General features: G+C 39.4%; 2 protein-coding genes across 4 annotated transcripts in view; one reads left to right on the top strand and one right to left on the bottom strand.

Annotated features, from left to right (window-relative positions):
- cfap221 (cilia and flagella associated protein 221) overlaps positions 1-5,132 on the top strand; it is a 68,694-nt gene extending 63,562 nt beyond the window's left edge. For 2 of the 3 annotated variants that reach the window (XM_026301627.2, XM_026301628.1), the window contains one exon: positions 4,073-5,132. The gene's annotated coding sequence lies outside the window, so the exon portion shown is untranslated. The remainder of the gene's footprint in view (positions 1-4,072) is intronic. The other variant, XM_026301626.1, reaches the window with a different exon arrangement.
- LOC113127234 (gamma-aminobutyric acid receptor subunit gamma-3-like) overlaps positions 1-18,271 on the bottom strand; it is a 56,252-nt gene that overhangs the window by 14,060 nt on the left and 23,921 nt on the right. Inside the window, exons 4-6 of the mRNA XM_026301633.1 lie at positions 8,360-8,451; positions 7,796-7,927; positions 4,071-4,153 (exon numbers count right to left, since the gene is read on the bottom strand). Coding sequence (XP_026157418.1) covers positions 4,071-4,153; positions 7,796-7,927; positions 8,360-8,451 — 307 coding nt within the window. The remainder of the gene's footprint in view (positions 1-4,070; positions 4,154-7,795; positions 7,928-8,359; positions 8,452-18,271) is intronic.

An 18,271-nucleotide genomic window follows, 5' to 3' on the forward strand; every position in this document is an offset into this window, starting at 1 on the left:
AACCAATTGTTACACTAAAGAGACATGTGAAAGTAGGTTACCATGGAGGAGTAGTGCTTGCAAGAAGAATAACCTGCTCAAAATACTTCAGATCCTGTAGTGTACTGATCCTGGACATGTTAAATATTAAAACTGCAATATTTCATTTGAGTCTTGCTGGATGGAGCAGTTATAATAAGTACCAGAAAGCAAGCAGGAAGTTGAATTTCACAAAAGCTACACAATGTATTCATAGAAACATTCAGCTGAGCTTGTTTGACGATTTAAAGTCGCCTTATGTAGATAGCAGTAATATCTATAACCATAAACCGCAATCGCCACGATCCAACAGATGTGTGTTTTTCTAGCGCTAATATAGATGGCAAACAATATCGCCACCATATTACTGTTGATTTGTTTGTAGGATTTTCTGCAAACAGTATTACCACTGTGTTATTGGTGTATCCTCATAGCTGCAAAATGTTTGTCATTCTTCCGGCCTTTAAAAGCCTCCTGAAGTAACATGTTCTCATGCATTGTTATAAATCACTGTCTGCTGTGGCCTTGGCTTTAATATTCTTCATGTCTATCCTGCCATACTAGTGTGAAATTTCATATGCCAGTGAAAATAATATCATGGGATGTTTGTGTAAAGGAATTCCAACCACAATAATGCTGCAATGTGCTTGCACTTAATTTTCCCGTTGTTTCAGCTACTGTGTTGTGTTCATCCCACGTTGCTTTATCTTAGTATCTGCTGTCCCTTCTTCATGATTCAATATGCAGTGATCCCAGTTGATCAGATCAGCACAATTGTTGCAGAAATAGATGTAAAATCTAAACAAAAATGGTTTTCTGTGATTTCCCAAACTCCCTGAATCTCATTTTATTGTTTCAAATGTGGAGAACTATTATCTGCCTACAGTATGTATCCAAATAGGTGTAAGATGCCCAGTTCGTCACAACATACAGCTGAGTTTGCTTAGTAAAGATAACCTATTATATTGTGAGAGAAAAGAAAATGGCCGAGCTCTTTTTATTCCAACTATTGCGGCACAGCAACTCTTTTCAACAGCCACGCCTGTATAGAAGGTCAGTAACAGTTTCTTTCCAGCTTCAGCTGCTTTGGGAATATGTTTAACTTGTAAGCATTGAGGATCGTGAATGATTGGCCATTCATGAACCCCCGCTGAAGGGTTTCAAATAATGTATCAAGCCCTGTGGCAGTCATGATGGAGGTCTCTAGCTTTTTCTGGGCAGGAGTGAATGAAAACTGCTGATTACATCTTTAAATGTATGACTTGCCTGATTGAACACACCTGACATGGGATTTATTTGGGGTTTAAATAACAGGTATCAAATAATGTGCTCTGTTGTAATAATGTCTTCTCAACAGAGGGATTTTAGCCCATATACCGACTACAAGGAGTCTTGCGTGAATACTCTGAATACTGTTACTTGCATTTAAAGGTTTTTAGCCTCAGGTTTTTCTATCTGCTGGTTAATCAGTCCACCACTACTGTCCAGGCTGACATATCTCCATAGCTTGTGGATGGATTGAGATGACAAATGTTGTATAGCCATTTAGCTGATTCTGGTAATCTCCAAGTTAAAGATAACTTCAGACAGTTTAGTTAGTACGTTTCTAAGATTACAGTTATGAGAAATTATTTCAATGTCATGCTGCAGCTGTCCCTTAGACAGAGAAAAGCTCGGAAAATGTGACATGCTGTACTTTTCCATTTCTTGCACAAAGCTAATTACCTACTGACCTTCAATCTGACCAGCATTTTGAGACACAGCCTACCATTAGTTATATATACTCTAATAGTCTGTGCAGTAAAATGTCAAAATATCCTACCAATATAGCAGCACAGAGGGTGATCTATAGCATGTAATTGTGGCTATGCCTGTGATGTGAACACAGCATGAGTCCAAAGTGCTTGCACTCATAGTTACCACTTTTTATGGCTTTTATACTGAAATCACCAGTTCTCAGTATTTCTTTTTCTTTTTTTTAACCCTACTTCACAGTGAATACATGGCCACGTAAAAGCTTCTGCACACAAGAACCAAGCCATCAATTCGAAACATGTTTGCAAGGTGTCACATTGCTTGCATAATGGCTGTCAGGAATACATGTGCTTTCAGAAAATATTCAGCATTAATAAGAAAGATTAGTGAGCCCATCAACGCATTCATCATGTTTAGAACGTTCCTTCTGAATAAGTGGAATTGATTGCAGCCATAATGGGGAGACTTGTAATTTGCTGCATGATGAAAAGACCGTACACCTTTTGCATCAGGCTTCTACAGTGTCATAATACATTAACAGCCACGTGCTTTGAGTGGTAAGAGAGACTTTACAGTGTATAGGAAAGAATTATACATTTGGAGAGAAGCAAGGGCCAGTTATGGCTTTAATAACAGAGATCGTCCTAGTGGACAGTGAGTCAGAGTGACTATATGTCACCTCTGCTCTGCTTCGTCTCCCTCCCTCCCTCCTGTACAGAAGATCTTTATCACACAAACCATCTGCCATGAAATGCATGATTTGTATGCATGTTTATGCAAAACAGATGGGGACGATCTGAGCGAAACACTTGCTGCTTTCTTAGTTTATGTGCTTTCCCTGTCTCACGCCACAATATGAAGACTGATGGAAATGATGTCTTTGGAACTTCATACGAGTCAAATGAAAATCTGCAGAGCAGCTTTTCCAAAAGAGTTGACTTTTATGTGTAGGTATGGAGGTCTGTGCCACTGGCTCCAAAAATAAGTTCAACTGTATAAAGACGACACCAGTAGGTCATCCGTTTGCAGAAACACAGACAGGAAAAGGTCCACATTGGAAAAAAAAAAAAAAAAAAGCGTTATTGCTGCAAATCCTTTCATTGACAACAGAGACATAATGGAAGCCCATTAGCTGTCAGTAGCTCTTTCACTATACAGTACTGTAACATTCAGTCTCATCACACTGTGAGAAAATTGTACATATGCTGGAAAATAGTCGATTGATTATCCAAACTCAGTGCCGAGAGGAGGTTTAATAATGGCCTGTGAAAAGTACTGCCATCTCTGGTTCTACCAAGTAATGATTATTGCTAAAATTAAATCATATCTAGCAGAGGAAGATGTCTGGTCCAGTAGAATGGCCTGTCATACAAAATCTAATGTGATTGTGGTGCTTTTTAGGTGGTGGGTAAGTTAATGAGATACTGGTTAATGGAACCATAAAAGCTTTGAGGAGTTGAATTTCATGCCAGCATAGAGCTATTGGGAGTGCAGTCATGAAGCCATTTTCAGCATTCATCTGTTTGGGAGTTCAGAATTTTGGAAAATCTACTTATTTATGCGTACCTGGTGATCTTAGCTTATAAAAAGGCTGGAAACAGAGAGAAACAACTAGCTCGTTGGCCTAAAAGAACATTATGTGTATCTGCTATCACTGTAGTTTTGTCAGCTGTTAAATTATCTGTTTGCAGAAATACTTTGAAGAGTTTTAAAGGTTCAACCCAAAATATCCCACTTGATTTCTCATAACCCATTCAGTCATTGATCTTGATCACAAAGCTATAGAACTACATTTTTCACACACAGCAAATATACCCAGCTAAAATAAAATAAACTGAGGCAAAATTTTGCAATTGATCCCAAATCCCCCAGTATTTCCCTCTAAAACTTTCACACCTCAGTTCATAGTCCGGCCTTTTACACATTTGTATCTATCAGGATGCAAAAACCATTTCAGGGCTCTGGATCCAGCTTGTGCCAAGATGGAGCTGAGGATGGCTGTGTTAAAATTAAGTGATGCACTTCAATTTGGATGCATTTCCACCTGCTCAAGCCACCTCAAAGAGCAATCTGTGCGACTTTATCTATTAGTTCACACTTCTCTGACGTGGTTTTCTTAAAAGCTTTTGCTTACTGACTTTATATATGTCGATATTGCTTATTTGTCTCTGCTTTATAGTTTGTTTGAAATGAGTTACATGTAAAGGTAATGCTGTGCATGAATATGTGCATAATTCTGTGTTTCTGTGTGTGTGTGTGTGTGTGTGTGTGTGTGTGTGTGCATTGGCAATATTCACAGCTGGAGAAGACAAGAGGACAGGAGTGTTCGTCCATTGGGAAATTATGGAGTTGCAGCTGGCATTCTGCGTTGATGGTCATCCTGGAGAGGGAGAAATGCAGAGAGAAAACAAACACTTCACACAAAGGCAGTCTGGGCTCTAAAAAAAATGCTTCAGACCCTTCATTTCTCAGCCCATGATGTTCATCACAGCTTATGTCATACATTTCACTTTTTGCACTACATTATATGTAGGACTGGCTTGAAACCAGATGGTGCAGGGTCATACTCGGTCGCCTGGCTGATGCATGAAATCCCTCAAAATGACAGAGTTGTTTAATCATTAGTGTGAAACATGTTTTTCCATGAAGACGGTGTTAACTTGTAGGTCAAGGCCCAATGACATGTACGCGTCTAAATACAGAAGTACCTGGACATGTTGATACACCAGATGTTTTAGGAATGCAGCAAGGATCACAGACTACACAGGATATTAGTTTTACATGCAAAAAAAAAAAAAACTAAACCTGAACATGCCTCAATTTATATTCTCTGCATGTTACTTCAATATATCATCCTAAAATTAATTTTCACTGGATGCAGTAATGGCTGCTAAAATGTGACCGTGATGAAAATGAGCTTTTTCTTTCAAAGCTGTGTCTTTGTCCCTGGCACGATTACTCATTAATTGACTTACGGCACAAACGCAGCCTCAGTCGAAGCAGGAAAAGGGGCTGCCACACTTGTCTTGTTTGTAGTGTAGATGATGTACAGACCCAATTTGCATATACATGTTTGCTTCTATCCTTTTCAGGAGCCAGGCAGTCCAAATTTAGTGCACAAGTGTGGGGATGAGGCTGAGAGAGCAAGCGGCAACAAATGCAGCAGACGTGAGTGTTTGAGATGTGCCAATCAAGGCAACTGTGCCCCCAAACATATGACTCTTTGAGACTTAATATCCTTTTAATGAAACAATAATTTTCACATTCCTCACAGAGACATGCATTAGCGGAAATTAAATTGCCTATTGAAGCCCAAACATTCTGGGAGCCATTTCCGGTGGTGAGGGAGAGTTTTTTGTTTTTTTTTTCCTATTTAAAACTAGAATTTGCACCTTTTGAGGAGCCAGAACATACTGGTCTTTAGAAGCCACTTCCCTATGAACACCCACACTGGGTTGGCAAATTGTCTTGTAACAAAAAATAGCTGGTTGTTTGCCTGTTATACAGATGCTTTGCTTGAAATCAAATGCATATTAATTTTTACACATCTTTTAGATGTTTATGTTCTGATTAAAGTGAAATGTACATATCTAAATTAATTTTTTTGTGTGTGTGTGTTGTCATTACAAACAAAGAATTTAGTTTGATGTCATTAAAAATATCGATGAAGTTGCTTGTGAAATTTGTATTAATTACATGAAAGTTTTAAGCACTGACATATGAATATATGTAAGTCACCTATTAGCTCTCATTTGTCTTCATCAGGCAGTTGTTAGCTTGGTCTTTCTTGTTGTATAGTATTGGTAGAGAACATCGAGTTGACTGATAACAGCCGCCCGCTGTTGCTAAAATCACGGTTGATTAGAGATGAATCTGCAGGATTCAAGCTCGACAACAATACGCTGCATCGACACTGAAATGCTCAGCAGAACTGAGGAAACTTGTGCAGTCAATTCTTTCTGGGTGTGTCACTATAATTGATCCTTTTCACATTGCACATAATCATTAGGTTGTAAATGTAAAAATATTGATTAGTGCACCTTTCCCCAAGCAGATCATTTCCATTTGAACTGCTGAACCCCTGGTGCTATAAAGCATATGCAGAGGTCACTAAAAGCTGATAATCATAGTGTTATTAACCACTAAGACACCCCAAATTATTCCCTCACCATTAAGAGTTACAACTTAAGTAATAATTAGATTTTAGGTACAGCATCTTTTCGCCCTTATGTCTAGAAATAGAACTGACTGTCTGAAAAGCCACAACATTTCTTTCTGAATATCTGTCCACAACATGCAGCATTGCAACCTACCTAATTTTTAGACTAGCACAATGAAATGCTAGATTACAGGTAGGTTTTAATGAATTTATTGGATTTGTTGGAGACAGGACCTGAACTATGCTAAGGCAGCTGCGAAACGTCTCTTCCAGGGGGGCTGAAAACAAACACACATGGTGGTATTCGCTATTTGACCAAGGTCTAGTGTGAAATTCTGGGTACGCAGGTAAAATTGGATTCTCAAGACAGAAAAAGCTCATGTCAGAGCTTGAGGGTTCATAATCCCAGATGCCAGTCAAATTTAAAAAGAACCTGTCCACTCGAATCCTCAGACATTTTTTTCTGTAGACAACAACACAGTGAAGGTTATATTGTCATAAGGCCACACAGACTCACACAACCTCCTCCTGTCTCATTTCTCTGACACTGAGATGCTGTCAGAAAGCCCAAAATAAAGTGAGTTAAAACACACACATGTTGACATGCTGCTAGAAAGTTTGTGTGTCCTTCTGTGCTAAAGGTAAAGAAAATGTATGGCCTCTGATTAAATAAGTAACTGTAACATCCAAATAGTGTCATTTTTACATCTGTTCTTTTATGTCTTTAAAAGTCTTAACTTTTTATTGATTAAATCTGTTCTGATACAATTCAACAAAGCTACTCACAAAAGAATGTATATTGTAAGTAGAAGTGTGTAAATGTTGCAAATCACTGTATTTTGTGCATCTAGAAATCTCTTCAAATCCCCTTCAATAACCCGGTTTCACCGAGGGTTGTTGAACTCGTGATTTCATTCGTCGAAGCATCTGTCAGTCATCACGATCGAAGCACGTGATTGGTGGGCCGTACAGGGAGGATCTCTCGCCTGTCGGCCGCCAGGTGTTTCTAATTATTCGTTTGCTGGCCAGTACGCGGCGCGGATAGTTTTTGTTTTTGTTTTTGATGTGACAAATATGTATTTCCGGTCAAAAATGATCCTCTAGCAGAGATACGAAAAAGAAACAACTTACTGAGTGACTCTCTGGGTTTTTGTCACACCTTACTGGACTAAAAGCAGTTTGTTTGTTTGATAAAGAAACAAACATCAGTTTCATCGTTGCATCAGTTTCCAGCACAAAGATGCAACAAGTGACTGCTTCCTGCGCCCAAAGTCCTCAGACAGGTAATGTGGTTTATCCTTTAGTTTGATATATGTTTTTTTAAACTTTACTTTATGAACCATGTTGAAATAGTGTGTTCATACACAGATGGTGTAAATGTAAAGTGTATATATTCTGTGTATAGCCTGTTATGTTTGGAAAAATATGTTTCTATATGTTTGTGCTGTAGGCTCTAAACCATCTGTTCTAGTTCTTTTACCCAGTTCAAGTCCCAGTGACAGACCAGTATAGGTCGAATGTATGTTAAATGGTATATGACATTCAAATGCACAACCTTTACATGAAATCGACAAATGTTGTTCAGAAGCACCTAATTAAAAGTTACTGTATATGTGATGAACATCCAGCAGTGACTTCTGTCACAATTGTTTTACAAAACCATATTTTTGTACTACCATTATTCACGTGTGTGTTTTATCTTCAGTGCTGTATGTGGAAATAAACTGGGTGATACATGTTTGACAGGCTGCACATGTTCCCATGGCCCACAGTTTCAGCACAACACCAGTAAAAGTTCCTTCTTCTTCACTGTTGAATCTACAGTCATGTCTCTTATAGCATGTGCGGTCTGGAGGCTTCTACCTCAGAGTGTAGAGTATTTTTCCGTTGTTCCAGATCCGGAGCAGCTGATTGGGCGTCGTTATCCAGTGCGAGTCGGCGGTCTTGGAATTCCTAAAGATGGTGTCAGGCAGCCAGATCAAGCCGACCATATTGCTGGTTCAGTAAGAGACAAAGACAGACAGAGAGAGAGGTCGGATGCAGAAGGTAAGAGATCACTGCTGTTGAATTCCTTTAGATTTCTCTGAAATGCATGAAGCAGCTCCACTTCCCAGTAAAAGGATAATAAAATACTCAGGCGACATGGGGGAAACAAAGCACATCAATCAATTTGTTCCATTAATTACAGGCTTCTTCCCAAGAGAGAGCAGAATATTGTTCTCAGATGAGATATTCACAGTATGGAAATGCTGAAAACCCCTCACACAGTTCCTTGGAGTTAAAGGTTATTTTAAAAACATAGGTAACTAGAAAATTGTGTAATCAATAGATGGGCATCAGTGCTACAGGCACAAAGTTGACATGTGTGGGAATTTGAAATACAGCTGTCAGTATGTTTGCAGTGCATCCTCAGTAAATCCAGCGTACCTGTTGAGGGTTAGTATCCGCATGCTGCTGCTGTTGTACCGGAGACGGGTGTCCACCCAGGTCTGGGCAAAGATAATATCAATCTGGTACTCCTGGGGAGACAAAAGTAGAGTCAATACAACACACCGATCTGGCCGCCGTTTTTAGAGTAGTATACAGACAGAACAAAGATGTGTTGAATGAAGTCTGAGCGCTCAGCAGTCTCGGTCTGGTTCTTCTGGCAGAGCTGATAATACGGTCGCGTGAACACAAATGTGTCCGCATCAAAGAAAACACATTCAGCGAACTACAAATTATGCTTTTGATACGGAAATTAAATTACACCATCTCCCAAATTGCTTACTTGAGGACCTTGTTGGTTTATCTCCGCAATGACCCGTCCTGTAATTGTGAAATGTTTTAGCAGCAGAATTGTGGACGATGGAGCAGAATTCCCTTACTGAATAGGTGAAATAAGACTTTAGAAAAGATTTTTAGAGAAGGCACTTTCTGCTGTTGTGTGGAAGCTTTGTTTGCTTGGAGGTCTGTGTGGCTACACTGCAGTTTCTGCTTGAGTTAAAAGCAAAAATCCAACAATAATTAAGTGTGTGAAGTGACAGGTTATTAACGTCCACCAAGGAGACTTTGAAGTTCTTGGCATTCATGTGAAATTGACCACGGCTAGAGCTCGCACATCTATAGAACTGACATCCAAATAATGGCTAAATATAACCAGACTAAATATAGACGACAGAGTGTCACTCACTGATCTTCACTATCTTTGAGGCTGTAATTTAAAAGCATTTGTTTTGAGTTGGGATACATGTGGGCTGTGCTGACAGCACACTACACAGCTGTCTTCACTCACGCTGTGATGGCCACTCTTCTCTCTGTATTAGTTACACCTAAGTGATACTTTGTACTTAAGACAGATATTGTAGCGGCAGTTGCATATAGTCTTGGCTGTACTAAGTGGACAATGTCAACGTATATCATCAGGCCGTAATCTTCGGGTGCTGGTGCGTATCCATCCTGTGATATTATAATCCTGTTCACCGGGTTTCAGTTTGGGAGGAGAAGCTGAACATTAATCCAGTGATGTGTCATTAGTGAACATCTAGAGGAAGATTTAGATGGTTGCCTGCCTGCCTGATTTTGTATAAGTCTTAGTGTTAAGGTGGTTAAAAACCTCATCTCCATGCTTTTGTTTTTATTTGTTGACAGAAAACGTTTTTATCAGTATCAGATGACTCTTTTTAAAACATGTTTTAATGCAGTTCAGTTAGTTCAGTAGCGACCAGCTATTCAGAGCTCGCCATTGCTCTGAAGCTGAGGACCTCCAGCGTTGCCAGCAGAAGGTCAGTACATCAGCTGGAAGTCCTCTATAGAATGTAAACAAGGAGGACTGACACTTTGATGATAAGGTCAGACAGTGTGAAGTCTTTGGAGGCCAGTCACAATCCTCCGTTGATATGAAACCTAGCAGTTCCAGAGTCTATTATGTGAGCCTGGTCTCTGAGTGATCCTTTTTGGTGAAAGGCTGATCTAGGTTTAAGGGGAAAGTGTGCAATTACAGGGGGATTTTCTGTAGAGGACAGAGTTTTATTTTTATACTTCTGTTGTATTTGTCTTCAAAAGTTTGTCAGGTGACCCAACAACATATAAGATCCTAGTTTTGGTCTTAAGTTGCTTTATACACACACATGCACTAACTCGGCTCAAACAGCAGTTTCACACATGGTGTTTTTGACTTTCACGCTTTTTTTCTGACCTTTTCCAAAAACAGATGAGTCAGTCTGTGTCACCAGAATCTCCATTGTTAGTCACCCTGCGTGACCTTTGGAGGATAACGATAGGGAGACACAGCACCGACAGTGCCGTGCCCGTAATTCAGACAGAAACAGCAAACCATGGCATGTTAAGCCTGACGCAGATGAACTCTCACGGCAATCCCCAAATGGGATTTTCTGCTTCCACCGGGTCCTTTGGGGGACTACACCTACAAGCCAGGCACTGAAGCGGGTCCATTATTCATGCACATTATGCAAAACAATGAAGCCGAATACTGAGAGATATCTGACTGAAATTAACTACGGAGGCTTGCATTATATGCATGCATTATTCCTCTGGGGATCCATCTGGGGGAGTTAGAAAATGCAGGTGTTGAAAGTCCATTACTCACGGCTATTGATAAAAAACCAGTGACACAAGACCCCTGGGTGACTTGTATTGTGTATTATTTACTGTGACTTTTTCCAGCATAAAAAGTCAGAAAGTGAGTTACAAGTTCATTATTCAGGATATAAATACTTTATTTTAGGTCTTAAAATATTCAGAATGTGATAAACTATTTCCTTATTTAGTCCATGACAAAGGCTTAAACAGCAGGCGATGCATACAAAGAAGAGCTAGGAAACCCTCGCATGATCAAAAATTTATCATTTCTCATGTGCGATGAGAGTTTAATTCACTGTCATGGAAAAAATGACTATCTGCCATGCACCGTACTTAAAATTCCTTTCCCTATATAGTATTTAACAACAAATCCTTTGCGATTTTAAATGAGAACACCGGCGCTCCCTATATCTTCTGTTCTCTGCAGCACACGGTGGACATCAGCAAATAAACTTGCCTTTACAAAGATGAGCGCCCATCAACAAGTTTGGCCCTGTTGTCTTTGAGAATGTAAATACCAGACAGAATCTGATCATATGAAATCCATGAATAAAGCCAAAGGATGCTGACAGCAGTGCACTTCTGCCTGAAATTAATGAGCTGGACTTGAACAACATCAGAACAAATAGCTTCCTCCTTATCCAGGCTCATTCTTTGTGCATGGAGGCGGCTCACTTCTCACCAATTACAGACATCGCTCAGCCACATTGTCCCTGTCCATGTACCAAGACATGTTTCCCCAGGAGGGCGCGTACTTGGTTTTAGTACTGTGTGATTAGTTGGAGCTTGATTTTAATATTTACACTCACTGAGCCAGAAATGATGTTTTTGTCTGAAAGTTTGTGAGTACAGAAAGTGTCTAGATTGGCAATGACAGGGTTCCAGGTATAAACATTTTCAAATCAGTAATTAAAATGAGTCGTCCATTGTTTGCTGCTGATTACCACTCAGTACCTGTTGCGGGGTCATGGAGGGGAGTAAGAAATTAAAGTGGGGAAAAGTAGAAAAACTGAAAGAAATACACAAAAATAATAATTTATCATTTATTTACTTTATTGTATTGAATATGTGTATTTCAGTTTTACCCCTATACTATGCAGGACTGTAAAGATTAGGCAGAACTGCATGGAAATTTTAATGTATTATTTTGCAGTTGCTAACCCAACCTTTTCCCACCAGGAAATTAGCTATAAAGTAAGTGGAATCAGTTTTTTTTTTGTGTGTATTATTTGTCATGACAGACATATTTAGACCCCAATGTGTAAATTAAACCTGTTGCTTCAATGATTTGATGAAGACACGTTTTGCTTATTTTAAGCTGGTGTGTGACGATGCATAGCTGTGTTCATGAAGTCTGATTAAACCCTTTGTCGTACTCAGTCTTTCAGGAAACACATGTAAGCTCAGAGTAGCCTTAGTAGTAGTTTAATGTGCACACTCCCCAAAAATGTAAAGCACACAGAGTCCCTTTAATGCTCCATACAGAGGTAGCATCCCTTTAATTCATCCATGCTTAACAAGCAGCAGCAAGCGCCTGGCAGTCTTTACATCTCCCCTGAGTGTGGCCTCTTAGACTACATACATACATACCATTAATATCCTTTTAAATAGACACTGGGAGTGAACATCTGTCAAAGATGAGGCAGTGTGGTAGTAAAAATGCAAATAGAAAATTATTTATCAGACAGTGTGACATGTACGAAGGAAACTAAAAGTGATTCAGGATAATAGGATGACAATACAGTTGGTAGCATTTTAGTTATAATACCAGTATTATTAAAAAAAAGCTTAACGACCAGTCTGAGCCTAATTTAGTATTCGCTGTCAAATAGTTGTGAATGAATTGCTCCGAATTTCTGATAATTAAATCGTGGTGTGAGCAGAGAAAGTTGGAATGAAACTCCTGCTCATGTGTCACTTTGAAAGCTTTCCAGCAGCTTAATACCAGCTCTGTCAGCAGACATGAATGTTAATGGTGATATTTTTAATCAGCAGCCGCAGCTATGATATGGTTAAATTCTGCTTATACATTTAAACATTAGCGAGATTCTATTTTTGCTATGAATAATATTTTTTGCAGTACTTTTGCTTGTAATGGGAGTATTTTTGCACTGTGAAATTACTAATTTTAATTTGAAAACGCTGAGTTTGCTGAAGCTCCACCAAAAAAAAGTGCCAATCCAGCCTATTTTTGCCTGAAATAAATATTTCACCGTTACAGCTCACTCATAATGCTGTCGACTCTGCTTCACTGCTGATAAAGTAGAAACCAGAGAGCTCTAAAATACTGTCTTGAACTTTATTATGTTATGCTTTGCAGTGAAGGGAATCTCAAACTTTAGCACAGATCACTGACTAATGGATTTCTTCAGGCAAAACCGATGCTGCATAGTTGATATAAATATTTATAAGTGAATATTTATATCTCACAGACCTTGGCTGGAATATATTTTCAATCCCTGTAGAAAAAAAAAAAAAAAAGATAAACATGAAAAGTATTTGATTTCTCCTAGCCATGACTCCACTTCCGCGATGGCTCTGTTGATAGTTTATCACTGAGAACAATATTTAAATATGCAGCTCAATTCTCAGAGCCACTCCCTACTCCTCTTAAATAAACACATTCACCCAGCATGCATTGCTGTTGCCGCGTCCCGCGGTCAGCCCCTCGGTGATGCTGCTTGTGTGTAACGGCCAGAAATAACAGTAAACACAACCGTTCAACCACAGCTTAGGGGCGATGACGAACTTCTGTCACACGTGTGATAAATAAAACTGTGCAGAACCTGCAGATATGAGCGGCATTTGAAAGATTGCTTTGGTGCCCGTGTGTATGCGTGGAGCTAATTTCATAAACACGTTTTTGTCTTTTCATTGCAAAGAACGACCCTTGGAAAAGAACAAAAGGGAAGTCATTTACATACCTGTTTGTGAGGAAGGAAATGGAAAATGACGCACACTGTCTGTGCTTCACTGAGCATGTAGCCTGAAGCGCAATCAGCACCTGTGTTTCTCTCTCTCTCTCTCTAACAAATCATTGACTTGTATTTGTAATAGTGGTCGCAGTAATGGAGCACTGGATGTGACAGAAAGTGACAGCAAGTGTCCATTTATGTCCCGTGTTGACGCTGCTGGAGTATCAGGGAAAGTAGTACTAGTAGTTGAAGTACTAGAACTAGCTTCTGTGAGATACACGAAGGGCAGTGATTTTAAAGCAGATGATGTTTTACATAAATACAATTTAAAAACGTACTGTATGTTGTGCTGCATTGCATCTGTTTTGGATCACAAAATATGTTGACTATGGCACTCTATGTGGATTATTCCAGCTTTTCTTCAGTCAGTTTGAAAAGACCGTCTTTTCTTCAGGCTTTAGGAGTATTCCATCAAACACAAACCGCTCATTATTCATTTAGATACCGATACAGGTTTCACTTCAAACACAAAATTTCTGTATTGATTCTGAGGGAAAACCAAGCGGAGGAAGAGGATGAAATAGATTCGAGAGGAAAAAGTTCGGGGTAAAGGGGCTGAGTAAGGGCAAGAAAAGTGATGAGGGCCAGTCATGAGAAGTGAAAGATTTCAAGGGGAATAAGGAAGAGAAGAAGAGTACAAACTGCAGATGATTTAGTGATCATGTAGCTATTGCTGTATCAGCTACTGTAATCAGTATTTGTAGTTTAAAAAAAAAAAAAAAAAAAAAAAATCACGTTCAAACAAGTCACCAGTCATGTTTATTGAGGTGGGGAGTCCGTCTTTAAAATTTCATGCTCTCATAACGCTGCAGCTGCTTGTCACGCTTTGATCCGCCTGCTACAGTCCATGGTGCTGGCTCTGACAATGGATAACCATGTCCAACAGCCAGCTCCACCTGTTCGTCTGCTTATTACCATACTTGATGGTGGCATCTCTTGCCTTGTTGCGTGTTGTGGGTCTGTAAGTCTCCGTTCTGTGTGGCCCTGGAGGGCTTTTATTGCTTTCACTGCTGACGTTTGTTTGGATTTATTACGCAGCATCCTCAAGAGTACAGCTTTTCCACAACCCTATCAGCAGGCAAGAACATCAACATAGGGTGTTGTTTGTTTGTTTTTTTTTTTATATTTTGTACATACAGTTTAAAAAAAAATAAAAAATCCTGTTTTTTACAGTATCGGCACTTTGAAACTGTAATATTGTTTGAGTTGATAAACACAAACTTGGGTTTGAGCAATAAACTGTTTAATAAACAGTTTTTAGTCTGGAGTATGCTAATGTTAGGCTGGCTTTTGTTTTTTATCAGTTTGTTGGTTTACTTATTCCATAGTAATCTACTGATTTAACATTGATCCAGTTTCACTACCCATAATGTGGTGCCTACATTACCCATAATGCACAGTCACTTGATTTACTTGGCTGTAGAGAGTTAGGTGTGTAGGCTGCTGTTCTTGCAGGGCTAATGAGCAGGCTGTGGACCTCTGACAAATGTAGTTCTATAAAAGAAATTTATGAAAAACATTTCATTTCTTGATTATTTTGTATCAAATGAACATGTGATGTGCAGTTGTGGTTTGTGTTTATTTCAGCTGAATATGAACTTGACTACATAATTGTTTTGCAGTCTGGTCGGTCTTTTGGGAAGACATTTATTTTATGTTTTTCCCTGCATTCACCTCAGTATTCACTTCAGCAGTATCAACCCCGTCTCAAGCTCAAGAAACAAGCAAAACAAGTGGAGCACTGCCCTGTGTGAGTGCTCTCTAGTTCCAACAGGTGTCAACCTTTTAAAAAGGTCACATATGACAGTTATGTAAGAAATGTCTTTTTTTTTTTTTTTTTTTAATTTTGTTACTAGTGTGCCAGCTCACAGTGGTTTCTCATCCCCCTCAGATAACGCAATTAAGCGAAGTGAGTAGCTTTTCATTTTTCTGAATTAACTCATGAAGCCATCTTAATGCTGTCTTAGTGGAGGACTGCAAATCAGATAACCCTTTCTTAGGAATTTTTAGCCTCCCTCCTCCAGACCCTAAAATGAATCACATCATTGAAGGTCAAGCATGGAAACGCTAGAAAAACACAAGCCGTAGCACAAACACACTTTCACATGCACCCCCACGCACTCAGACTACATTAAAAAGGCACTTTAAAGTGCAGTCTGACATCGGGATAAAGCAGAAATTCTCTGCTCTACAACAGAATGATGAATTCTCAGCCCTGGCGGTTATTTACCTCTGAATCATATGGACTTTACACTTGGCCATAACAAGTTTGCATATGTTGTTTGTGCCAGTCGGTTATGTGACCAGCAGTAATGTGCCACAGGTATGCAACCTCTACTGATCATAGTAATGATGATGGCAAAGGAGGAAGTGAGGTGATGTAATAGATACAAAAATTTTTGGTGGATGGAGGGGTCACATGGCTTTATGTCAGGTAAGTATTCCTCTGTGTGTGTGTGTGTGCGTGTGTGTGCGTGTGTGTGCGTGTGTGTGCGTGTGTGCGCGTGCGTGCACGTCTCCATTAGCCTGCATTAGTCAGTTTGCCTGCTTGTTTATGTTCACTGTCAGTAAGTGTCTCCGCCACAAAAATAGCTTTATCCGTGTTTTCGGAGCAGAGGGTCCGGATGTCCTTCAGTCTCTGTGGAGTCAATAATTCAGCGAGTCCATCGTCTGTTGCTGTTGTACTGGGGTTGCACACTTCCTGTCACTGGGAGGTTTAAGTGCATGTACAGGCTCGGTTAATAAGGAAACCAAAATTAGACATGAGAATAGAGCATGTACTGAAGTTCTCAGACACTCCTATTCATATTTCCACCTAACAAGTTCTTTAATTGATTTACCATTAGCATGCGTCGCCAGGCTTTGAAATGTATAGCAGAGCAGCAAAAGTTTATGCAAAAACCCTCCTGTTTTATCAGCCTTAATCACATAAGAAGAGCTGCAGGATACACAGCATCATCACTGATTGAGATGCCAGGAACTCAACCCCAAAATTAGATCCAGGAAATGTCTCTAGAGGAGAGTTGAAACATAATAGTGAAACACTATATAATAAAATTCTTAAACAGCTGCTAGGCTCTTTGGCCAAGAAGGAAAAAGAATAGCCTAAGGATTTATATAATCACTTCTCTTTGCTGAAAGAGACATATATCATATAAAATATTACATAGGAATTTGGTGATATCACAGTGCAGGACATTTCTATAAAATAACATTAAATCATTTTTGTGGTACTTTTTAAAATCCAGCTTTTTATACCCAGCTTGTTTTATTTGTAACAGGCTGAGCAGCTGTACTGTTTAACTTGTTCACCTCCTTTGTTTAGATGCACAAGATTAACATTTTTAAGTTTGCACTTAGCACAACTCCAGCTGCTGAATGTCATTAGTTTTAAAGCTACTTTACCATAAATCAAAAAAGGATCTGTGCAATCCATCCATGCGTCACCTGATAGTGGTGCTACAGGAAAAGCCAGGGAATCACCACAATCATAAGGATTGATCCACTGCACAACAGTCTTGTCTGTGCCAAATTTCCTCACAATCCAACCAGTAGTTGTTGAGATATTGAGGACAAACATTGCCTGAACTGTAGCACAGGTATGGCTGGAAAGACCTTATCTTATGATTTCTATGAGCAAAAAAATGGTTAATTTTGCAGCATAACTAAGAAAAAAAGAACTAAACACTTAAAAACACCTTGTTCTCCTGCTGCTGTTGTCCCAATCCCCAACACAGCCACAAAGTGTCCACATAATGACTGTGTTTGTTGCACGCTCACATTTTAAGAGAAAACAGCAAACAAAATAAAAATGCATTGTGTGTTGAGAGCAGTCGATCACAGCAAAACAAAATTACAGCTGTGCTGCATTGCCATGACCCGCTTCACGTTTTGGGTCAGCAATGACATATTTGAAATGTGCATGCCGACTAATAGATGCATGATATGTGTGCCAAGAAGACTGAGGGCTGTGCATTGATGGCATACCAATGAGAATAATAATCTCTCCTCTCCGTCTCTCGCTCACCGGCCCTTCTCCTTGTCTTTGTCTTTCTTTTTCTTGTAATTATTGAGTGATAAATGAGTCCATTGTCAGGGAATGAAGGCTAATTTGGTTAGCTTGTCTTCGCAGTTGACGTCTTTGATCTTAAACCTGGATGGGGAAGGATTTGTGAGAACCATAAATGAAAAAAAAAAAAAAAAGAGTTTTTGTCTTCATCATCAGCAGCAGCACAAAATAAAAGTAGAAATCAAAGACGGGCGGCCGTGGGGGGGGGGTATATGGTGTCTGGAGTCACTCACACACAACTTGTACTTCAGTGGAGTTTTCAACAAAAGACATGAGGAAAAAAAAAAAAAGCTGTTCACATTCACACAACTGCATATGCACAGAGACGGAGCATGTACCTACAGACTGCTTCTTTATCTCAGACAAAAAAAACAGACTGTACAACCACACACACACACACACATAGAGCTGCTTTGAAATACTGCATCTGTCATCCTGGCTCAGGATGACATCTCTTCAAAGATTATTCATGTAAACACATTTATCTGGACTAATGTAGATGGCTGTCTCTGCTGGATGTATCAATCTCTTTCTACTCACTTGAGATAGATTTGAAGTGACACATCAGGAGAAAGAACCTCTCCAAAATAAAAAAAACCCTAATTTTGATTGAAATGAAAATATGGCACACTAAACTGAAATGATGCGTACTGTAAATATGTATTGGACACAGCTGCAGCCCGCTAATTTTGGCACAGCTTATTTTTCACAGGC

Source organism: Mastacembelus armatus, chromosome 2, assembly GCF_900324485.2.
Source record: "Mastacembelus armatus chromosome 2, fMasArm1.2, whole genome shotgun sequence".
Taxonomy (NCBI): Eukaryota; Metazoa; Chordata; class Actinopteri; order Synbranchiformes; family Mastacembelidae; genus Mastacembelus; species Mastacembelus armatus.